Source organism: Talpa occidentalis, unplaced genomic scaffold (genome assembly GCF_014898055.3).
Source record: "Talpa occidentalis isolate TD23 unplaced genomic scaffold, MPIMG_talOcc4v2.1 talOcc4.5, whole genome shotgun sequence".
NCBI lineage: Eukaryota > Metazoa > Chordata > Mammalia > Eulipotyphla > Talpidae > Talpa > Talpa occidentalis.
This window is the reverse complement of record NW_023604861.1, coordinates 7,932,878-7,957,623: the sequence shown is the minus strand read 5'-3', so window position 1 is coordinate 7,957,623 and position 24,746 is coordinate 7,932,878. Positions and strand designations below refer to the sequence as shown.

Sequence of the window (24,746 nt, the reverse complement as noted above, 5' to 3'; positions counted from 1 at the left end):
ATCTCTGTCTACTGGGGTGATATCCTAGACACAGAAGAGGGAGCTGCTTTGAGAAATGGCAAAATCTATCTGGATGCCAGGGAGGCCCCATAGAGCAAACAGGAAGAAAAAACAAGGAGCTTCATTATCTCTAGAAGTAGAGCCCATATAATTTTCTGGTCAGCTTTTTTTTCATTTATACAAGAACTGGGGTACAAGGCAGAGGTGTGGAAGGGTGAGAGAATTCACCAGAGACAGAGCAGGGAGCAGAACAGGAAAAACGACCTAAAACACTGCTGAGGGGAGCAGCGGGCGAGACAGGAGAGGTCTGCCATGCCATGTGGGAATCTCCCCGGCTGGCAGGGAACCGAACCCATGCTGCAAAGGCTGTGGACAGCTTCACAGCGCTGCGCTCAACCCGCTGTGCCACCGGGATGGCCCCCTGGTCAGTTTCTACTGTGTACTAGTTAAAGTAATGCCAGGTATATTACTGCTATATCCCATTGTTGCTGTCAAATCACCCCAACCTTAGTGATTAAAACAACTCAGCTATTATCTCACACGTCTTGAAGTCAAAAGTCCAAACTCAGTTTCCCTGGCTTAGGGAGCTGGCAGGGCTGGGTCTTTCAGGAGTCTTCAGGAGACACTTTGCTTCTTTGCTTTTGCTAGCTTCCAGAGGTTGCTCACATTCCTTGGCTTGTGGCCCCTCCTCCATCTTGCTAGTAAGTCAGCGCCACATCTGCTTCTGTCACCATGTCATCTTCTCTTCCACTCCTTGCCAAACCCCTGATGACACTGGCCCACCTGAATAATCCTCAGGGGCCACTATTTAGTCTACCACCCTAGCTAATCAAGAGGTTGTCACTTCCTGTCAATACTGAGCAACACTCATCATGCAAATACTAGAGCTTTGACCTCTGGGCCCATGGGCTGGTGAAGATGTGCATGGGACACAAGAGACCCTCTGGCTAGGGGCACTTACGTATGGTTGATAGGACAACTCAAGGCTCTGTCCCCAGATATTGCTGGGTCAGAGACATGGTTATAAATGATATGAAAGCCAAGAGGATGAGAAACACACCCTTGTGCTCATGGGGAGCCTCCTCCAGATTTGTCGCCAGGGGGTGAAGGCAGACAGCAAGCTGGGGATGTGCCTACGGCTCTGAACAAGAGGACTGGAGACTTATTCAGGGAAGACTGCTTCATAACGTTCCTCCTGCTAGGAGATCAGCTTGCTTAAAGCATTAAACTTCCTGGACACATTTGACAGGGTTTTGTCCCCAAACCTGCACCCTGGGCACTTTGCCTTCTATCCTGTTCAGAGAACCCCATGAAAGGCGACACCAGCCATCTAGGCTGTAGCAGAGCTTGGCGGGTGGCGACCAGGACAGGCCGGACAGGACACAGCTCCGGTGTCTCTCCCACTGGCCTTTTACAGCCCGCCACTTCCCTCTCTAATCCCTGGCAACCACCAGTCTGCTCTGCCTGTCTCCAAGTTTGCATTTCAAGAACGCCATGTGAGTGGAAGCAGACTGTCCATGACGGTCAGGACCGGGTCCTTTCACCCAGCATAATTCTCTGGAGACACAGGTCTTCATGCGCATCAGCAGTTCATTCTCTTTTATTGCTGAGAAGCATCCTGTGGGCTGATGGGCCACAGTTGGTTTGCCTGTTCACCTGCAGAAGATCATCTGGATGGTTCCTAGCTTGGGGCCATTATATATAGTATAAACATTCACAAACAGGGTTTTGAGTGTCTGGAGGTTTTTGTTTCTCTGGGATGAATGCCCAAGAGTGCCGTTTGTGGGTCCCTGGGGAGGTACAGACTTATCTTTCTAGGAAACTGCCAAACCGCTCTGCTCTGCAGAGAAGCTGTGCCATATGACATTCCCACCAGCAAATTATAAGGGGTTCTGTTTCCCCACATCCCCTCCAGCACCTGGTGCTGCTTTGTTTTGTTTCAGTCATGAACTCATGAATTTAATGATGTAATTTCAACCCACTGACATTACCATTCTTGTTGATGTTCATCTCATGTCTAGTTAGAAGGAGCTTCTTCAAAGTCTTTTTACAGGGCTCCAGGTGTCTCTGCCAGTCCCCTGGATGTCTGGTATGAAAATATACTCCAGTTTCATCTTAGACATTTTCTGCCCTAAATCTGGAATCAGATATCCTCTAGGGAGCTCTGGATCCTTTTGGTAGGAAAGTCATCTAGAGAACACAATTTGGGCACTTGGGGTGCTCACTAGCTATTGTTGTTTTAGGGCTGTTTCAGTAAACCAAGCCATAAAATTGTGTGTGTGTACAAGAGATATATATCATAAGTTCAAATTGGTATTTCCATATCAAAATCAGAACTAAAGAGTTTTAATCTCTTTGGTCTTATAAATGCAACTTTTCCTGATGTCAAAAACATAGTTCCCAACGACGTCAGCATAATTACTCATCTACTTTTTCCAGCAATAAACATGTCTCAATAAAAATGTAACCTCACAAAACACACCAGTTTCACAAACAAAAATTACTGAAAATTATTTCATCAATCATTCATTCATTGCTACTTTTTGTCCTTAGGGATACATAGTGAAATTCCTACATTTTAATTCCTTTAAGTGTATCAATGTCGCCAACTTATGGTTATGTTAATCTCCTTCAATTTGCTTTAAATCTGTAGGAATTAAAAATTTAATGTTAATATTGGTAATGATCATGTAATTCTAAAGCCAAATCTAGAAAGCAAATTACATTTGGAGACGTTTGTCTTCTAACTCTGTTCCCTATATATCATTCTTTCTCTCCCCATATAGGTCCTAACTTAATGCTTTATTTATTTATTGGTTTACGCTTCCATCTAAAATAAATATGCAAATTATCTCTGTACCTATCTCTCTCCTCCTTCTACAAATAATTGGTAGCACAGTATTCATGTCTCTAGCTTGTGCCTTTTACTTACAGTTTGAGGACTGCCGGGTGCACGGATATTCTTAATTCCTTTATATAGCTCCGCTGTGGGTGTCCCTACTTTATGCAAATGATCCCCTGTGGATGGAAATCAAATGTGTTTTGTTTTGAATGGAGTTTCTTCAATGAGCAACTCTGTTACATTGCTAACCAAATCTCCAAGGTCCTATCTCCTCATTCACAAGTGACTTTTTAACTCTGTATCCCTAGTTGCAGTAGCTTTTTTCATACAAGAGCTGTATTTCTACACACTTCTCTGAGTTAGTTCCTGGGTAGCAAATATCCCTGATAACGCATTAAACTAGGGTTTTAATCCCAAAGATACTTCACAAGCAGTTTTCCCAAAGGGGAGTAGGGAGCTACCGGACAGGTTCAGAGCATCTGTTTAGGAGGGTGAGGTTTGACAGATGGTGGTGAGGGCTGCATAGTGAGGATGTTCTTAATGCCATTAATTGCATGCTTAAATCACTCCAGTGATAAATTTTATGTGATATATATTTGATCTCAATAAAAAAAGAATATGTATGATCTATGGGAAACAAAAGAATTTACTGAAAAGTAGCAATAAAGGTATTTTTAGCAGCAGAAAGATTGCTTCAGTTGCTTCAGTCATTTTCTAATTCTTGTGTTGATTGGGTTTAATGCATACTTTAATATTTATATACCTCAGAAACATAGGACTATATAACATATGCTTTTTTTATGTATTCAATAATGCATGACTATCAAATGGAAGGCAGCCGTGCTCACCACTCATCCACAATGCCTCTTACATGACAAGTGAATATAATGCCAAATGTTTTTTTTAACATGAAAATCCATTTTCTCCAAAAAACTACTATTTGAATGTCTAACTTTACCTGCAAATTAAAATGTTATACCTAAAGAAAATGAGTTTTTTAACTGATATGAATGCATTTCATTGCAGGTTGAGTGGTTGTAACAATGAGAGCTGGTCTAAGCATTTGTAAAAATAATTCTCCATGTTTAATGATGAGATTATTAAAGTCAGCCCTTCCTAGACTGATAAATTTATCTTATTTCAGGTGACTTGAATTTTATGGCCAAGTGAGGCATTTATGAGTAGGAAATCCAGCTCAGTGACAAAGGAGACCAACACTCCTACCCATCCATGCTGATGGTAGAGACAAGACTTATGAACCGGCTGACAATGTCAGACTCAGGACAAAACTGCGTGGAGAATTTTCTCAAGTCCTAAGTCTGCACTGACCAACGAAAGGCCATCTAGTCTTGGTAAGTTGTCATCACACGTCACCAGCTATTTGTTCTCAGTGACACTACCTCCATCAGCAAGAGTCTCATGGTTGATATACAAAGAATGTTTCAAAGCCACAAAGCATCCTCCTGGGCATCTGGGTGCTGGGGATGTACAAGAATCCTATTTTCTTTTCTCAACTGGTAATGTTAAAAGACAGCCTGTAAAGCCTCTCAGGAAAACCAGCCATTATATTTCTGGAGGAAAGAGTCTTCTTCCTTCTATCACTGGAGCCACATGGGGCTGCGAGACCATGGACTGACTCACTGCCATGTCACCAGAGGGAGGACCGGTACATGCATTCTGTCTCTTGACCAGGGTTCAGTGCTGGTGACATCATGTGGCCTAGGAGCGTGTGCATACGTGGCTGCTGGCGTGTTGCTAGTCTAAGCAGTCACCTTGTCCCAGAGCTATCATCTCGCAAGCGAGCCAGGGAGATGGTCAGGATGGAAGTCTTGATTAGTTGAAGAGGAGCGGTCAAAGGTAATAAGATGACTACAGTAGGCAGGCAGAACTGGTAAAAACCCAGAGCAAGACCGCCGTGCAACAAAGTGTCCAAGTCTTTGGGCAGAAGGAACCCTAGACCTGCCTATTAAGATCTGAATGTAGAAACCTACACAAAGGCTGAGAAACTGACTCCCAGGTACCCAGCCTTAGCGTTAACAATCCCCAGCGATGGGTCCATCTTGTTTCCTCTACTCATTCTCAACTATTTTAAAGCAAATTTCATAAACCATGTCATTTCACCTCCCAAGTATTTCAATATTCTGCTCCTCTTAAGGTGGTTAAACAATAAATACCCAATATTCACTACCAGGAAATCAGCAATGTTATTTTTAATACAGTTGTGGTACAGAATGTTTAATTACAGCAGGGCAGAGGTTCTAGTTAAATAAAATTAAAAACCTTTATTTTCCCCAATATAAAATTACTTAATTAATGTCTCCAAAGAAAATATAACATGGTGAAGGCTGTGAAGGACACCACTATTCACCACAGGATTTATGATTTACCAATTACATACTCTACCACTTTGGCAAAAGGATGAAAATTTTAAAACAGTTTATAAACCCAACATAGCAAAGACTGTATACATCTCCATATTGCACGTTTTATGTACAAGAATAAAACAGTGAATCGAGTGTGTCGCAGAGACTACGAACAGCACAAATCTGTCACAATTAAACTTAATGCAGAAGCTGATGTGAGTATTAAAAATGTAGAAATGTGACACATATGTACAGAGGGCTGAGACTTTATTAACAAACTCTATGTACATCACTGTATACTGCACTACTTGAAAAGTTTTAGCATAGTTGTTTATTAATACAGGCCTTTGGTTCTAAACTGTTTGACTAGTTTGAAGCTCACCTATGTTTCTTCCACTTTCATATATTTTAAATGCAAGTAAATGAGTATAAAAGCACTTAACCTCCTGGTTCACTGGTACAAAAATTACAATGGTCAGTTCCCTTAGATCATCAAAAACTAGTCACAAAAATAGTTCTTGTATTCAACCTGAATGTGCCACAGGAAAAAAAAATATTTTCAAGGTTTTCCAGCTCAGCCTAGAGGCAAAAGGTCACCCCAGGCTCAATTTCAGTGCTACGATCCCTGCTATGTACATCCCAGAACATTTGTTGACTCGAGGCCATTTACTGTAATACTACTCTGTAAAGAAGAATAAAATTTAACTGCAGCCTTAGTGTCCACCACATGCTTCTGTTAAGACAGCATGAAAAATTTGAATATTGCCAGTGAGATTTAAAAAAATATGTGCACCCTCTTAGGACTCTTCTAGAAAATCTGCTACGAAATAACCCAGTTCTTTATTCCCTTTCTCTCCCACACCCCTTGACGGCCCGGTCTGCTGCTTGGTCTTCCCCGTGTCTTGCACGAGCCAGTGATGAGCTCTGGAAATCAACCTGAGTTTGCAAATGACAAAGCATCCCCCACATCCAGTCCATGAGGTGACATCACACGACCGAGGAGGAGCTGGTCATTCCATGCACCATGGTGCTGGTCGGAGTCCCACTGATGGCGTTGAAGATGTGAAGGGAGTTCGGTAACACGCTGGTCTTCTCCTCCAGGGGGCAAATCTTGAGGCACAGAAACACAACATTACCCAAAAGGAAGGCCCTAAACAAACACTTCTCACACTGGTGCCTTTGGTGAAACACACACCACGCATCAGCCCGCGCACAGTGTGGCTGGCGCTGTTCTCACAGTGTGGCACTGGCCAGGTGTGCAGAGGGATTATGTCAGTGCCTCTAGTAAATTCCATTTGCAGATCAGGATTATAAGGAGAAAATCAAGAACATGCTCTGTTTCTTTTACAAATTAGTGAGTGGAGAAACTTCTAGACTCACCAAATCATAAGGTGACTCTGAGTTTATCTTGCAGGTACTAGATGGGGACATACCTAGTCTTGCCCCATGGGAAAGTCTTTAAAAGTGAATAAGGGGCGATGTGTTTCTCTACTGGCTCCTTTTCTTAGGGGCTTATAGATTTTCATCCAGAGAAAGAGGTAGTGGCTGGCCTTCTGCCCTGACTAGGATATTCTCACACTCCGTCGTGCAGGCAGGAATTCTAGTGCCAGACTTGTGCTCTAGCCAGGTGGAAACTCAAAAAGAATAAAACACAACTCAGAGGCTTCCCTGGAAAAACCAAAGCAAGTCTCAGGGCCATAACCCTTTGTGCTTAAAGGGTCAAAGGAGGTCAATCTGCAGTTGTTGAGATAATGCAGAGTTCAAGGTGCAGCACAGAACACAGAACTGCATGAAATGTCCATACCATCTGGGCGGCTGCTAATATTCTCAGCCCATAATTTCTTTTTATCTTTTACCTTTTGCCAAATGTCGGCACACCCCAACCAAGCCCCCTTCTGTAGGAATCTTTAGGCCTGTGGAAAAGACCTTGAGCTTTCTCCAAGTAGTTGTTCCGTGAGACCTTCCTTCCCTTTCAGCTTAATCATTCACACATTTATTTCTTTAATTATTTTAATTTTTTCCTACTTTTCTAAATGCCCAGAAAAGGGCTGATGTCTTTTGCACATGCCTGGCCAACGTGCTAATGCCTGCAGTTGCCAGACTCAGAATAACTTTGTGAGTCAGTTCAGTAAAGGAAAATTAAAAAAATGACATTACCATTCCATCTGAACATGTTAGCATGGAGAGGAGAAAAAAAAAACACATGCATGTTAAAGCTTGGCCATTTCATTTCGTTTCCTGAAATACAAATTTCCTAACGAATTATCACTTGATAATGCAATTGGCACAAAGGGTCCTGGCTTCCACTTTGCGAGACTGAAAGACAATAATGCAGGGAACAGATAAAAGCAGTGTGTGCCATCACAGGGCCATCACTGATGGTCAAGACCAGCACTGGCCCCGCAGAGTCTCTGTGGGTGCTGGGGAATGGACACCTCCCAAAGTGCCTATGTAGAGGCTGCTCCTTGACAGCCACTTGGTTCCCTGGCAGCTTTCTCCTCGGATGGCCACTGAACCCGATACTTAATCCTACTAGAAGGAATTCAGGCAGGAAGGGGAAACTAGCACTGTAATGAGGAAAGACGCCCATAATGACAAAGAAAGAAGAAACACCATGAAGAATGCTCGGGGCTATCTGGGTCAAGCTGCAACTAGTCAACAATTGGACAATCCTATTTTTTTGAATGTCGAAGAACATTTAATCCAACGGATAATGCCAGGTAAATCCTGCTCCTGCGAAGGATTGGGTACATCCAACAAATTCTAGGAAGAGTATGGGTGTTTTGTCTCAGGTTTTTCGTTCATTTGTTCCTTTGAACTAGACTGGGATGGGGAAGGAGGAAGCTTAGGAAGTGCATCGCTGCTAAAAAGCAACGGAGAGAAGGTGGGTGCTGTTGTCCTTGGATAACTTGTTATTATCTAACAAGTGAGCAAGCTGTTAGCTGGTCCCCAGGCCACCTGTGGTTGGAGGGGGCAGCACATAGAGGCTATGGCACGGTGCTCAGCTATCAACATTCTGGAAGGATGTCAGAGGTTCAGGCCACCACGGGGTGACCTTGAGACCCCCACAAAAGTATGCTTCCTAGAAATGAGAAGGAGAGTAGGTTGCCAGAGCCAGGGTGGCCCCTACCTGCTCGTGCATGATCTCAGAAAGCTCCTTTGCCATTTCCCTGTAGTTGGCCTTCATTTCTTCCTGATATTCTAGCTGGTCTTCTTTAATCAGACGTTCATTGACGGCTAAGGCTTGACCGCAAGCCTCCACGAATTGCCTGCAAAGGTGTGGGAGAGAGAAATAAAGGCACATCAAGGACAAGGAGTGACGGTCCCGTCTCTTTCTTGAACAAGCATACAAATGATCAATTAATACTGGAGAAAAGGACCTCCTTGGGGTGCTTTACCTGAAAACTTCTTTGAGTAACTTCACTTTGTTGTCAGGATACCTTTTCGTGTTTGTGTCATCTAAGAAAGCCCGGGCATAGGCGAGGGGACCAGCGTTGACCTGCATGCGGAATGAAGAGTTGAAAGGACATTAGGAAGGAAACAGCCAGTCTCGTGGATGGAGGTTTAGTGGACTAGTGCTAAACATGCTATCAGAGGTAGGCATGACCCCTGCTCTCCAGGAACTGACGACCCCAAAGATGAAACTAAAAAAAGCTTGTGCTGTTATTTGGCAGGGACTGGCCCATCTGGGCTACCCTCCGGGCACTCATGAGCCTGGGTCGTCACATGTAGGAAAAGCCCATGATTGGAAAATGCCAGGACTTGCTCGAGGCCAAAGAGTCACCATTGGTGCGGAGATGGCTGTGTTTCTGATCCACGGTGAGTAGGTTGTGCATAGCAAGGACAGGGCAGGGCTGTGAGAGTCTACACCAAGAGGGCCACAGTGGCGAGAGCCACTGTGTGTGACTGGATATGTGTGGGGAATGTACTAATACCCTGAGGACGGACGATCCAGTGACTGATCATCCAAAATCATGCAATATATTCAATTTGAAGAAGATACAAAGAGGGCCTCCCCTAGTGGCGCAGGCAGTTGAGCGCCGCGCTGTGAAGCTGTCCGCGGCCTCTGCAGCTCCGGTTTGATCCCGACCTAGAGGCGAGGGTCCCGCATGGAGCAGCAGACCTCTCCTGCCTCGCCCGCTGCTCCCCTCAGCAGTGTGTTTCAGTCAGTCTGCCTGTTCTGTTCCCCGCTCTGTCTCTGGTGGATCCTCTCACCCTCCTGCGCATCTGGCCTGTACCCCAGCTCTTGTATAAATGAATAAATAAATCTTTAAAAAAAATAAAGATATTTACTATAGAACAAAAAAAGATTGGAAATAAATAGGTTTTCTATTAAAAAAAAAGAGAAGATGCAAAGAGAAAAGCTGGTGCCCCCTCCCTCCCAAGGACAAAGATGACACAATCACCTAATGGAGAAACCCTTGGGGAGGCTCTTGGTGGAAGAATTATAGAAACACCCAAGTAAATTGATCAAGTTGCTTTCTGCTGGCTCCAACTTAGTTATTACCTTGGTGACCTCACGTGAGAGAACATAATCTCATCTCATCAAGGAATTCTTTGCTTTTTAAGATGACTGGGCATTGGTGAAATTCTAAGGTCGCTGTCAAATGGCCGGGCACATTTTGCCCTTTAGCAAGCTCCACCTGCTCAGCCCCACCCTTTCTGCGTACCCACACCCCGAGACTGTTTCTCCATAGAGACTGGAGGTTCCTGGTCAGGTTATTGATTGCCTTTGTTTTTAGCTGCAGAAGCTGTGGCCTCTGGCCCCGATAAGTAATCACTCACGTTGCCAGAATATCTATGACATTCACTTGATAGCTTATTTTGGCACAGCAGTCTTTTGGATCATAAAGGAAGAGGCTGAAAACATCTTGTAAATCTTTTTGTGGTGAATGACATTTAGGAAAATGTTAGGCAATGACTCAGAGTGGATCTGACAAAAAGGTGCAAAAACTGAAGGCAGAAAATAAACCAAGAAAACCCCAGCATCTGTGTACTACAATCTACATGCAACTTTCTCAAACGTACATTTTTTTAAAGAGAAAAAGAATTGGACATATGCACACATACTTATGTACAAGCGTAAATACATGTGGTATTGAGATATATAAAAATGTACATATGTATGCAAATACATATGCAAAAGGCATGTGAAAATTATTGATAAACACTTAAAAACATCAATAAATCAAGAAGAACATTGGTTCGTGGAGGGAGGGAATCTATCATTTACCTGTTTCCTAGGAAGCCATGTAAGAAACTTAGGAAAATATAGCAAAATGTCTTTGAAACATGTAAGAGCAGATTTCTTATAGAGGACACAGAAAATGCTGGCAGCAAAGGGAAAAACTGATCCATTGGGTAATATTCAAATGAAGAATTTTGAAACAAAGGATAACCTGGAAAAGTCCTGTCAATAAATTTAAACCACAGCCTTCATAATGTTCATCCATGTGCTCACCATAATCATTTGTTCAACAATAAAGGATTAATAATAATAATTTGTTCAATAATAAAGGATTAATAATAAAACACAAATAAAATAAAGGGTTTCTGTAGATCAAAATATAATATTAAGAGAGTGAATCCCAAGGTGCTTTTTCAGATACACTTGTCCCAGAAAGCAGAAGACATGTTTTCTAAGAAAACCTACAGCTGTCCACACAGCCTTCTAGTTACAAGTCCTGATGCTTCAAGAAGGTACCTAGAATTTCCCAACTTCCCGAACAGCTGGGAGACTATGGACACCTGTCTCCTGCCCCAAGTGGACCCCCTAGGGACAGTAGGGGTGGGTGGGGCTGCCCAGCTGCCCCCTCTCTGGTGTCAGGAGAAACTGCACAGACTCGGGTAAGGTAATGGGGTGTCCTGGCTGTCCGCTCACCTGAACACTCACGCTGCCCTGGAGTTTGAGCTGGAGTTTGATCATGTCCACCTCGGCCGAGGAGCACAGCTGCCGGAGCTCGGCCACCTTCTTGCTCATCTCGTCGATGGCTACCTCGATGGGGTTCAGGTCGGTGTGATGTTGGTACATGACGGGGATCCTCTTCTTCACGTATGGGAAACAGTGTATAGCTGCGGAAGAACCGGCCCCAGCGTCAGTCCATGGTTGGCATCATTCTTTATTTTTCTTTATTTTATTGAGAAGTACTATTCCCATCTTACAGCTGCAGAAGTCAAAGCTTGCCCAAGTCATGTGCCAGTTTCCTCAAGACAGAAAACCGACCTCCTCTATCTAGGCGTGTGCTGAATGGCAGGCTGTGGCATCGAAAGTCAAGTGAGTTGGGTCCCTGCTAACCTTTCAGGTCTGAATCCTGCCTTTGACGGGATCACTTTTTCATCCCCTGCTCCACTTTCTCATCTACGGATGCCCTGCTTTCCTTGGAAGTTGTGATATAAAAGAATAAGCAGGGGTAAGATGGATTTGGACATATTTAAGAAACTAAAGCATTTCGAGATGTCACATCACAGATTAGGGCCAGAAGGTAGTTCCGTAAAAATATCCCTGGGAAATTCATTTTTCTCCATTGAACAACTTTGAGTCACGTGCTTAAATGTACAGAAATCAGAGAAGGCAACGAGAAATAACAAGTATGATCTAATCAATATTGTTTTGATTTATCACCGTAAGAAACCTGAACCTATCAATACCAAAGACTTATAAAAATGAACAGAAAAACAGTTCTAATTTGGATCTGTTTCACACTTAAAGACCTGTAATATTCTCAATTAACATATATTTACTAACAGACATGTAGATCTACGCTGAAAAGCTTACTTTACTTTTTAACAAGCAGAAGCAAGGTGGGAGTGTTATGTTTGCATTCATTACTGGCTAGCAAGTGGCTGGGAGGGTTCACTCCAAACGGGTTCATCACAAAACGCAAACCAACACCAGCTCCCAGTGCAACACGGTCCAAGGGGCCTACAAAAGCCTCAGGAAGCTGGAGACCATCACCCTCTTGCACACCCCCCGGCCTGTTCTGGCCTCTACATGTTCGATCCATCAAAGGCCAAGGCTCTGTATCTCTATCGTCTGTGTTTCTTGCAGACACAGCTTTCAGCTGTAGCTCGATCAATCCAGGATTTGTTATTTATAAGAGGATCCAAGGCTCCTTGGACAGTACAACAGGAACTGGGCCTTGCTGCTTCCCAACCAGGGGGTGGGAGGCGGCCACCAGCCACCTGGATGGTCAAGCACCTGGGTGTGGACCGCCCTGGGCTCACGGAGGCCTAGGAGCCCAGGTGTGGGCCACAGCCAGGTCAACATGCCCACAGAGCCTTCATAGTCATTTTGAGGACCACATGTGGCTGCAACATTATTTCAGTGTGATGTCTGTGGGATATCCATGGAAGGTACCCCCAGTACTCAGCCTCCTATGACAGTAATCGGAGCCTGGGAGAGGCAAAGGACATGACCTTGGGAACCCTCAGCCAGTGCCGTGTCTGCCAGGCCCCTGTGTCTGCCGCCCGCCTGCTGCTCTGGCCTCTCCTCCCCTTTCTCAGGCTCACCCAACTCTAGGCCTGGCTGACTGGTTGTTCCCTGAGTGCTCTGGACAAGGAGTTCCCCAGCCCCACCCACCTTGGTCTTAGCCCTGTTGGGATACAAAGGAAATTATTCTGTACCCCTGAGTTCTTCTTGGACCAGACGACTAATAAAACAGCATTAAATGAATGAGCAAAGGAAAAAGAATCCATGAATCATACATGTGGAGAATTTACAGGATTGTAAATTCTAAAGAATAATGGCGCCAATCACGTCCTTCTATTATGGGACTTGAGGTTCAAGGAGTGAGGAAGAGACGTCACGTGACAGATGTACTTGTATGGTACAGATGAGATTCTTACAGATGACCTGTTCACGCACAAACCTACAACTGGGTGAGACCCTCCAAACTACCTCTGATCTTTGAATCGGGAGGTAGAAGAATATAAGTGAGAAGTTTCTCCCAGACTTCAGGCACTCACTGTTCTCAGCCCCCAGCAACTGGCACTCTTTAAGTTGGGGTAATAGGCCTTCTTGGGCTCCATGGGTCTTAGCTGGCCTCCAGCACCCACTGCAAGGTGTGGGCATGCCCAGGCCACACCTGACCTTGTGGGGCAGCAACCCACCGTCTGCCGCTCCCAGCCCCTCACCTCACTCACGTCTGGACTCAGTACCACCTCCTCAGCGAGCTCTACCCCAGCGACCCCACTGAAACTGCAAACTTCCTCTCAAATTCACACTTCCAGTCTCCTTTGCTTCTGCCCGGAACACATATCACCTGCCAGGAACTGCTTCTTGCCTGTGAGCGGCACAGCCCAGGCAGCTCTGTGAGTGCGCCAAGCTGAACACGGCTCGAGCTCGAGATATCCGGGCGAATGAATGAAGAGATCGCTGCCCGCCGGGTCAACGGAAGAGCAAACTGGCCTGGGGAGGACAGACTAGGTGACGACCGAGGGAGCCGCAGTGGCGCTATCGACGCCGCAGAGGGACGTGCAGCCTCAGGAGGAAGACGGGTAGAGGATGAGGCGGGCGGGCGGCAGGGACTGCTGAGAATGCACAGAGGGCAGGCTGCCCTCCCACCGAGGGGCGAGGGGCGTCTGGGTATGACCTGGGAGACTCTGGAGCAGGGACAAGGAAGAAACTCCACGGCAGGAATTCCAGGAGAGGGCAGAGGAGGCGGATGCAGCAGCGACACAGGAGGGGTGACACAGACATGCGCCAGGAGGGGAGAAATGGTTTTTTCAAATGATCCCACAACTGCAGATCGCTGCTGCATGCAGGAAAGTAGATCTTTGACAGGTTCAGAGGCAGGGAGGGCTGGGGCCACAGCTCAAAAGGCCAAAGGTCAGGCCGGAAGCTAGCAGAGGAGGCAGAATCTAAGGAGTGAATAACATAAGGGCAAGCTCTCAAGTTCAAAGTCTTTGGAATATCCTCCTGGGGTGTCTTGAATGTGAGGCTGATAGAGAGCTGACATGTTTCAGTAGTGTTTTTATAATCTCTTCTCTGGCACTTGATGCTACCCGGTGACTAGCTTTTTCATTTGACCTTTCAGGGCAAAACCGCACCCCTGTTTGTGTGTTTCCTTGGACTATAATCTCCTCTGCTTATCATTCACCTCGGGGTCAAGGAGTGTCATGGTGGCCGAGATTCAGCAAAATAAAGTCCCTTCTTTCCTTTCTTGGGTATGATTTACAAAGTTCTGGGGCACTGGATGGGTAGTGTCGCTCTCATTTTACAGATGAAGAAACTAAGGCACAGAGAGGTTAAGCAACCTGCCCAAGGTCACACAGCAAGGAGGGCGCAGGCTCTGCAGTGCCTGTGGCTTCTCAGCCTTATAGCTGTGCCAGGTCAGGAAGGGGTTCAGAATTGGCTTCCCCAAAGGTGCCCCAGGGATTGTTTAAGCCAAAGGCAACAAAGGCCTGAAACTCAGAAAGAGCCTTTTACTGCTCTTCCCCTTAACCACCTAAAAGACATTTTGACAGATGGCCTGATCCAGGAGTCAGGGGTCACTGGGAGTTCTTTCCAGGGGACAGAGCTATGTGTGCTGGAGCCACTTGTTAAAATTCCTTTTGTTAGGGGGAAAAGATGTCCTGAGCTAATTCCATGCCCTATGACACTTTCTGTCCCATTGTCTTCCTGGCCCAGCAAACCTTTGTTTGCCACAACACGTGTGGGCCCCGCACATGTCTACAGCAGAGTCACTCTTTGTGCCCTCTGTTCTGGCAAGGCCAGAGCTCTGCTCACATCCTTTATCTAATCTAGCAGTTCTGTGACAAAATGGCAAACCATAACCCCGAAGCAAACCTGGCCAGAGAAAACACCTTGTTCATAAACCCACATCACTACCTAAGAGAAAGAGTCCTAATGAAAAATTCTGACCTTGACTCACCAGTGACCTAGGTTTAAAGTAAACTGAGCATCAGAATCCCCTGGAGGGGCTTTAACCAGGATGGGCACCTTCCCTGCTCCATTCAGTATGTAGGGGTGAGGCCCGGGACTTTGCATCACAAACAAGTTCCCAGGTGATGCTACTGGCTGACCCTGAACAACCTGTGATAAAAGCACTAATTTAAGGTCACCACAGCTGCTGAGATAAACATAGTAATCCTCATAAAAGGACTCCACCCAGAAATGCAGTTATCTTGCATAGTAAGTATTTGTGTGCATTAGAAAAACAATTCGTTTTCCTATGGGGAGAGGCTGAGGTTTCCAAGAACAACACTGTGCTTTACTAGTTATTTCATTATGACTAAAGTGGGAGCAGGAACTCTTTTTTTTGAAGAATGTAGGTGGTTTTTGAAATACCGGATGGTGTCGTTTATATGCGGAATATAGAGAAACAAAGCAAAGGGTCAGATAAAACCAAGCCAATAACAAAACCCAAAAATCTGACTAGAATTGAGGTTGCCAGAGGGGGAGCGAGAAGGGAGACCCAGCTGGGGAGGGGGTACCATGGACGGTGGTGGAGGATGAGAGGTGCTCTGGTGGTGACATATATCTGAACCTCTACATCATATACAGTGTTGTGAATCAATGTTACCTCAATAAATTTAATAGGTAAATAATTAAAAAATAATGTCTTTTTTCAAAATTTTAACTTTGCTCTCCAGGGTCCCTCATAAGCAAGTTGAAACATTTTCTGTAAACTGCTGGTTCTGAGTTATTTCAGAAAGATCCATATTCTCTCAGTACCAGCCATTTTCAGTGCACACTGGAGTCTCTCCTGACATCAGTCCAGTGCTCCTGTTAGGGGGAAAGGATGTCCTGAAATAATCTCATACAGGCTTTGTGGACTCCACCCCCACTCCAGACTAAAGCCATCAGGACATTGGGAAAGACAAATCCCATCACCACCAAGGGGAGGGTGGCTGGGACCTGAGGGTGGAGTTGGGCAGCCAGGTTGGATATAAAAACCAAACACGTGGGCCTTGGGCTCTCTCTGGCTCGCGATCACTCGCCTCCTGGCTTCACGGCTCCTGGCTGGCGGCCAGCTCTCAGAGCGCCATTTTGGGATTCCTGATCGGCGGATCGGGTAGGACTCATTTAAAACTTTGTCTCCCACTTTTCTCCCAGAGCTGTACATTTCCTCATTTCCCTTTCCCTTGTAAATAAACCTTTTATTAACCTTTCACGTGTGCCTGCAGTAGAGCATTAATAAGTCCTTTTAAGCGCGCGGGTGAGGACCCACAGTCAGGCACCCCGTTTTGTATCGGGGTTGCTCTACAACAGTTTGGCGCCCAGCGTGGTTTCCAAGTTACACCCGCGGTGGACCAGCCCAAAGTAACATTCCTTGCGTTTTGTATCGGGGTTGCTCTACAACACTCCTTTTTCATACCGTATTATACTGTCTCCTCGGAATGCCTCATGGTTTTGCCCAGATAGGAGACTTGGCAACAGCCACTTCCAGACCAGCACTTTCTTCAGCTCATGCCCAGGCAAATGGGCCCTATTAAGGTTTGACTCTGGCCACTCACAGAAAAAATGCACCTAAGTCTGGTGACAGGCTGGGCTTTCTGAACAGGTCTCCTCATTGATTTTTCAATTCTTTCAAATTTCTGGGGCTTTTTTTTTTTTTGAGGTAACATTGGTTGACAACAATGTTTCAACATTCAGAGGCACAGGAACCCCCCTAGGTGCCTCCTCCACCACAGACCACTGGGCCTCTCCACATGGTGTCCCTGCCCCTCCCCAATTCCACACCAATTAGGCTTTTTTTTTTTTTTAAAGATTTATTTATTTATTTATACAAACACTGGGTACAGTCAGAAGTGCGGGAGGATGAGAGGATTCACCAGAGCCAGAGCGGGGAGCAGAGCAGGCAGAAGTGTTAGGGGGAAGTGATGTCCTGAGTCAATCCCATACAGGCTTTGTGGACTCCACCCCCACTCCAGACTAAAGCCATCAAGACTCTGGGAAAGACAAATCCCATCACCACCAAGGGAGGGTGGCTGGGACCTGAGGGTGGAGTTGGGCAGCCAGGTTGGATATAAAAAACCAAACACGTGGGCCTTGGGCTCTCTCTGGCTCGCGATCACTCGCCTCCTGGCTTCACGGCTCCTGGCTGGCGGCCAGCTCTCAGAGCGCCATTTTGGGATTCCTGATCGGCGGATTGGGTAGGACTCATTTAAAACTTTGTCTCTCACTTTTCTCCCAGAGCTGTACATTTCCTCATTTCCCTTTCCCTTGTAAATAAACCTTTTATTAACCTTTCACGTGTGCCTGCAGTAGAGCATTGATGTCCTTTTAAGCGCGCGGGTGAGGACCCACAGTCAGGCACCCCGTTTTGTATCGGGGTTGCTCTACAACAGAAGGACCAAAGTACACTGCTGAGGGGAGCAGCGGGCGGCAGGAGAGGTCTGCGCACCATGTGGGACCCTCGCCCGGTGGCTGGGGATTGAACCAGTGCTGCAGAGGCTGCGGGCAGCTTCTCAACCCAACACTCAACCGCTGCGCCACCAGGGAGGCCCCAATTAGGCTTTTTTTAAAAGATCAAGAAAGTGCTTTTTATTCTAGGTTACCCCAGTGTAAGGTAAGGTAAAAAGTATCAGACTTTTCTGCCCTTCTGCCATTAGGCATGCATGCCTAGGGTGTGGGCATATGTAGATGGGATTCACCTGGGCTAAGACTGGGCTTATAAGGGAGGGGTCACGGGGACGCCAGCAGAGAGAACCACGAGAGAGCAGAGAATGAACACAAGAGCAGAGAAGCCAAGAGAACACGAGAGCCCAGAAAGCCAGAGAGCCCAGAAAGAGTGAAGACCTGCTGTGGGCTGAGAGGCCTGCCAGCCTCACGGCCCCCGGCCCCCTAGCACCCCTACTTGCTGTGTACCTGGTAAATCCTGAAAAGCCACCAAGGCCTCCAGGACTCTCTCCTCCTTTATTCTGCCTGCTCAGATAATAGAGAAACTGCACTGTGCCCATTCCTGCCGCTACACCCAGTCACGTGCCAACTGTAAAAGATAACCCCTCCCCTAGGAGATAAAAATCTCTCCTGAGAAGAGACTTCGTGTGAGGGATGGGCAATGATGCAAAGCACAGCTCTGAGAATGGGTTATCGGCAGCAGGGCGGCACTGAGGGGTCAAAGCCGCCAAGGCTGGACCAGAGGCTTCTGAATGCAGCGAGCCTGGAGGCTGCCGGCTGCTCTCAGTGACAAAGAAGGAATCCAGCCTCTAGGCCTGTGGATTGGCCACCATAGTCTCTTAGTGGGGGCCTGTGTGACAGACACGCAGGGGTCTCCTTCTAGGAGGTGGACACTGGACCATGTGCGGGGACCATGGCCAGGGACCCGGACCCATTTAGGGGGTTCCCATGAGGCTCACGAGTCTAAATGGCCTGGAGTCGTGCGTAAGAGCATTCTGGGGAAGGTAAGACGCGTTGTCCTCACCAGCTCTAAAAAAGCCCAAGTGACCTTATACTGGATGTGAACTTCTGGTCGATGGAAGAAGAATGTAAAAACAGATACCCAGAAAAGTCACAAGTGAGAGGGTGATGGCAGCATCACCAGAAAAAAGCTCTGCAAACCCATCTGCTGTGGCCAGGGCCCGGTCTTCGGGGAGGCACTGAGTCACATTGTAGGAAAGAAAACTGGTAAGTGACTCAGTTTTCACCATGCCTTGGACATGATACATCTTTGTAGGATGAGAAAACAGGAGTGCTCAAAAGCAAGCACTAGGCAGGGGGGGCGGGAGGGGAAGGATTGGGGTCAGAATGGGGCGTTTGCAATTGTATGGGGGAATATAAAAATAAAATTTAATATTTAAAAAAAAATAAATAAATAAATTCACATAAAAAAAAAAAAAAAAAGCAAGCACTAGGTAAAGGTAGGACAAAAACAGATGCATGGGGAGCATTAACTGATCTCAGAGGGCCCTTCCAATCTAGAAGCTCCTAGAGAGCTCCAGATCTCAGTATCCAGGCTGATGTCTGGATGTGATCCTATTTTTCCCCTTAATAAAACATGGAACTATTTCAACTGACCTGTCATTACAATGAATCCACATATATGTCGAATTCATTACTAGATAAACGTTGCACCTCATATTCAGAGTCATCAGTTTCTGTACAAAGATTTACAAGTCTCAAGGTCTGTGGTTTTTCCCCAAATTAAGAGCAGAATCTGGTTCTTGGTGAATTTCTCCCAAGACTGCACACCGGGGCCTCGTCCTACGTCCGACCCCAGCCCACCTGGCCCCTCCTGGACCACGCACCTGTGAGGATGGTCCTCCGCTTGCACTGCTCCTCCACCCCGCCCTGCCGCTTGCCAGTCTGAGTGAAGGGCATCTCAAACATGAAACGGCGGATGTTATGGCATCTTTCGAACTCTGTTTTCCTTTCTTGCAATTCTTTTTCATCAAAGAATGGGGTCACGTGAGTCACCTGGATATACGCATACTTGGAATCCAGATCCTTGGGGTTGACCTATAAATGAACAAAGGAAGAGAACGTGGTTTGTATTTGAAGGACTCTCTCCAGCCACACCTAAGCTGTACTTTTTGGGTCCATTTTAGTAAAGTTTAAATTTTTCAGAAAAGTTGGAAAAAATAGTGCAATGAACACCTACACACCTGAGATTTAGAACAACTGTCAACATCTTGCTGTATTTGTTTTAAATATGCCCCCACCTATACATGTGTCAGTTATACACATGCACATAAATACACGTGTTGTCTACACACATGCACATATACATGTTAGCTACACACACACACACACTTAACACATGGGCATAGAGACTTTTTTTGTAGTTGAACCATTTTGTTTATATTATGACATCTGAGCCAGCATCTCCTAAAAATGAGGACATTATCCTCTGTAACCACAATACATCATCAACCCTAACAACATTAATGCCAACTGCCCAATGCACCCAATACCCTATTATGATAGGGTCTTTGTGAAACCTTCTCGAGTGTCCCCAGGTTATTTATAGCAATTTGTGTTAGAGCCAGAATCTAATCAATGATCACATTTTGCATTTAGGTGTTATGTCTTGTTTAATGTAGAATTCCTCATTTTTCCCTAAACATTGGATTTTTTGGAATACATTATACTAATTTTCTTGTCAAAACTTTCTGGATTTCTCTGATTGTTTCCCAAGTTGTATTTTCAACTTATTTGGGTTTAGAGAGAAAAATATTTTAGTAGTAATGCTTAAAATCTGGACCCCTAAATTATAATTAACCTATAGACAGATTAGATGTCAACAGATGTAAATGAATTAATTTAACACAGGTGCATATTAATCTAACCAGAAGGTTAGCTTCTTATTAATTCAGCACATAAATGCTTTTAAAACTATAATGCCAGAATTAGAATTAGCTGCAACCTTTATAACATGATAGCAAATTAAAATAGGCATTTCCTACATAGAAACAAGAGCTAATTTATTAGGCAGACAAATCAATTTTGTGCATGTAATTGTGCTGAAGATTCTAGAGCAACAGAAAGGGACATAGGAGAAATGTCTTGCAGGGGTCTTAGAGACTATCTGGAAGCAGAGGGAAAACAAGTGAGGACAAGAGGGTCTCACATGATCATGCATCACTATTAACAGGTATTTGGGAAGAAAAGTGAAAACTAGATGTAAAAATGCTTTAAAAATTGGATGTAGGAAAAATATAAAAAATAAAAAAGTAAAAATCAAAACCAACAAGCAACTATAAACCAGAGACATACTATGAGGTGGGGGGTGGAGGAGGGAGTAGGATCAAAACAAGGTGGGTGGGAATTGTATGGGGACTATAACCAAGATGAAAATGCATACATTGTGCAAAAATGAAAAATGGTGTAAAAAATATATAAAATAAAAAATAATAAATAAAAACTGGAAGTTAAGAAAGTAAAGTCAAGAAGTTATTATTTCTACTTTCCAAAAAGCCACCTGGTCAATCATTATAAATGCATTCAAACTTATTAAACTTAACTTTCTTTCACAATAAAACTTAAAATCAGCAGACATGAACATTTTTGCCCATTTTTCAGTGGTATTTCCCTTGTCTTCATTTCCCAAGTTGTCAGCATGTCTCAGCAGATGGAAGAGAGCTGGCAAACAGTCTGGGGGGAGAGAAGTTCTGGGAACTCAGCTGCTATTGCAAGGGCCACACATTTAAATGGGAAGAAGAACAGATGGGAATCTTGAGAGAAGGTTATCATGTCAAAGCTGTGACTTGACTCAGACACAGTTTTAGTCTAAGAGAAAAAGGGCAAATTGACCCTAAGTATATTGGTTTGGGAAAGTAAAATTGCGTTGCAGTTTCTGATCCATTTTAACTCTGTTAAAATGACATACAGAACTAACTGGAAAGGACCAGGAAGAGGAAAGAAGATAGCAGTGAGTGGGAGGTATTAATGGATTTCTGGAAGCAGATGCAAGAATGCTGATGTGGCAGAGGAGACTGGGCTCCATCCGAGGTTCCCACGGAGAAGGCTAACAAGCTGGCCAGTTATCCCTCAGATGCCTGGAGCTCTAGACTGAATGTCTGTGTCCCCAAATTCATGTGTTCAAATCTTAACCCCCAAGGGAATGGTACTAGGTGATGGGTGGTGATTAGGTCATGAGGGTGGAACCCCCCTTAAATGGGGTTAATGTCTGTATGAAAGGGACCCCACAGGGCAAACTGGCATATAATCAAAACAGTATTTTACTACTATGAAACATTTCCAAACACAGTCATACCTTGCCAGAATCCTGTATCATTTTGACATTTTCAGAACCAAATTTAGCTGAGTAAAGTTTAAGGAGTCTCTGAGAAATTTCTGACAAAGGCGTGAGTTTGGGTTCTTTGTAAATATACTCCTTTCCATCTTCATCTTCAAAGAATCCCTGTGACACAAAGTGCAATTAGAGGTATACTCAAACCTAAGTGCAAGGCTAACTACCAGGAAGGATTCTTTTATTATAAGGGTTAAAAAAAAGTAATGATTCTAAAATAAAATCCTACTAAAACAGGCTTTCCAAACAGAAAGGAAAATGGTAATAATGTGATGTCTGGGTGCAAAGATAAAGAAAAAACACAAAATTGCAAACTCGTTCAAGAATGCTGTCATTAAGTGTTGAGTGAAATGAATTCAAGCCTGTTTCACATTCCCAAGAAGTAAAACTTAGGACCACGGGACTCAGCAGGCTGCTCATGGCTGGTCTCAGAAATGCAGGCCTGTCCCTCCTCCTAGCCACTCCCATTTACATGGGATTTTACAGCATAAACTGAAGCATCCAGGTCTGGAGTGAGTTCAGCAAAGGTTATGTAATGTTTGGGTACATTCTACTGTGCTTTGCTGATGAGAAAAACATCATAATATCAGAAAATACTTTCATTATCACCAGTCAGCATTTGTTTTAGAAGCAATCACGTCTGAAATTCAACAAGGCTTCAAACTGCATGGGAAGTGAAAAAGGTTGAAAATTTAAAAGTTCAGAGTTGGGTTAATATTTGAAACAAATTTAAAAATGTTTCTCATTGAAAAAGAAAACAGTACAAAAACAGTATCTAAAAATGCAGGCTAACACGAAATAAAAAACACCCACATCAAACTAGGAGTTTAAATGCAGCCATTTCACTATATTACTTGCTTTTTAAGCATTTACTGTAATTACCTCCACATCTGTTTCACTGTCTGTAAACTGGTATTGCTATAAAGTTATAAAAGACAATAACAGAATAAATTGAAGGTTATATAATGCTCACAGAAAACCACACACCCTAAGTAAATGGATTATAACTTATAGCATCTAATCATGTTAGAGACTTGAAGGTTAAACTTTCAGTTAAATTTAAATGGACCCTTTCATCTAGGGTTTCTGAAATATTACAGTGGAAAATGAACTTGTGGAGCTATTATATTATCAAAGATAAAGATGCACAGGGGACAAAGAAAACCAGAGAGTCTTAATATTGGTTTAAAACATGCAGTCTAGATGTTCAAAAAAAACCAGATGATTTATTTCTGTAAATGGAATAAAATGTTAATTTTTGGAGTTGGTAATGATGGGACAAATAGACATACAACTTGAAAAGGAAACTTGCCAACCACATTGAAGTACCAAAAAGGCCACTAAGAATGTCTTATGGAGGGAGAACTTACCGCTGCCTTAAGAAAGTAATAAAGAAAAGACAGGAAGAAAGAAAAAAAGCAGAAAGTTTACTACTGAGGAAGATAAGAATCATCTGAAATATGACAAATTCATCAAATTAGCATTTATAGAGAATAGAAACTTGACAAAATACAACCTTTATAGTAAAAAAAAAAAAAAAAAAAAGACCTTGGGACAAGCTCCAGGCCAGAGGGAGGCTCACCTGTCCGAAGAAGGCCACTCGGAAGTATGTGCCCAGAAGCCTGCGTCCTGAGTGCATGACCTCGGTCACCTTGCTGTAGGCCCGGTGGAGGGTGTCATACAGGTGAGCCAGCCTCTGGAAAGCAGAACAAAACCCAGTTCTCCTCACTGGCGACTAGTGTTTTACAATAACAATTACATGAGATCATGTAGGGAAATTTCTTTGCATAGTTCAAAAAAATCAAGACTGTATTTTGACTGCAGAACTGGGCTGGCAGCCATCAGTTCTGTATTGTCATGCTTCCTCCCCAAAAGGCCATCGTGCTTACTGGGGACCCACCAGGTCACCACACTGCATAAGCAAATCCTGTTTTCCAGTGGACATGAAGTGTCGGGGTGGTACAGTCTTATGTTGCCACTTTTAGCACTGGTTCTTCCTACTGCACTTGAGAGGTGAAAAGAAACTGGACAGCCTCTCTGTGCCAGGACCGAATTCCTAGCTCTTGTCAGGGCTGAGGGTCTGCACACAGCTGGGGGCCCATGGGCCATTGTGTGATGGCTCTGAGGGTGGTGCCCGCTAGTGGGGAAGGTTGGAGGGTAGAAGGTTGGAGACCATGGCTCCCCACTGACCCTGGCCTGCTTGTTCTCTTTGCAGGCAAGAAGGCCTGGGGATGTAGGTCATTTCATTGTCCCTTCAAACTAGGAGAGAACAAACCCACTCAGGTACCTCAAAGTCCCTCCGCTTCTCATAAATGGGGATGATGAGCTTATAGATGTCGGCGATCAGCTCGTAGCGTTCAGCCTTCCAGAGCCCGTCCGCGCACTGTTCCAGCAGCTCCATGAGCACATCCTGGGCAGAGAGAAGGCCCCACCCGGCCAGAAAACAGGGTTATGGGGAGCTTGGCACTGCACCCTTGCAGAATAAATAACTGGTTAAGACACCGCGGAGGAGAATTTCAAAGTACAAGGTAATTTAAACACGAATTTCTATGCTTGTTACAACTTATCATGTTCTTTCTTAAGGGGCCATTTTCTCAACCAGTAGTGGAGGGAGACACTGTCGTTGTTTAATTGCATGGGAAAGACAGCCATGGAGAGCGCCCACACAAACTCTGAGCTTTTGTTCTTCTGTTTTTATAAACATAATGTAGAAATTTCTTTTTCTTTTCTGAAGAACAATGATGTGGAGACATGGAGTCAGTAAGCACCCACATTTTTAAAATTATCTCAGAGCGGGGGCTTCCCTGGTGGCCTCCCTGGTTAAGTCTCAGCACTATGAAGCTATCG

The 24,746-nt window shown here is 44.7% G+C and overlaps 1 protein-coding gene across 9 annotated transcripts in view; it reads right to left on the bottom strand.

The window, feature by feature from the left end:
* Positions 1 to 5,037: 5,037 nt before the first annotated feature.
* Positions 5,038 to 24,746, bottom strand: part of DOCK9 (dedicator of cytokinesis 9) — a 236,581-nt gene continuing 216,872 nt past the window's right edge. For all 9 annotated transcript variants that reach the window (XM_054701555.1, XM_054701556.1, XM_054701557.1 and 6 more), the window contains 8 exons: positions 24,187 to 24,309; positions 23,482 to 23,595; positions 21,864 to 22,010; positions 19,396 to 19,606; positions 11,087 to 11,277; positions 8,604 to 8,704; positions 8,336 to 8,474; positions 5,038 to 6,315 (listed from right to left, as the gene is read on the bottom strand). In XM_054701555.1, coding sequence (XP_054557530.1) covers positions 6,193 to 6,315; positions 8,336 to 8,474; positions 8,604 to 8,704; positions 11,087 to 11,277; positions 19,396 to 19,606; positions 21,864 to 22,010; positions 23,482 to 23,595; positions 24,187 to 24,309 — 1,149 coding nt within the window. In that variant the 3' untranslated portion in view covers positions 5,038 to 6,192. The remainder of the gene's footprint in view (positions 6,316 to 8,335; positions 8,475 to 8,603; positions 8,705 to 11,086; positions 11,278 to 19,395; positions 19,607 to 21,863; positions 22,011 to 23,481; positions 23,596 to 24,186; positions 24,310 to 24,746) is intronic.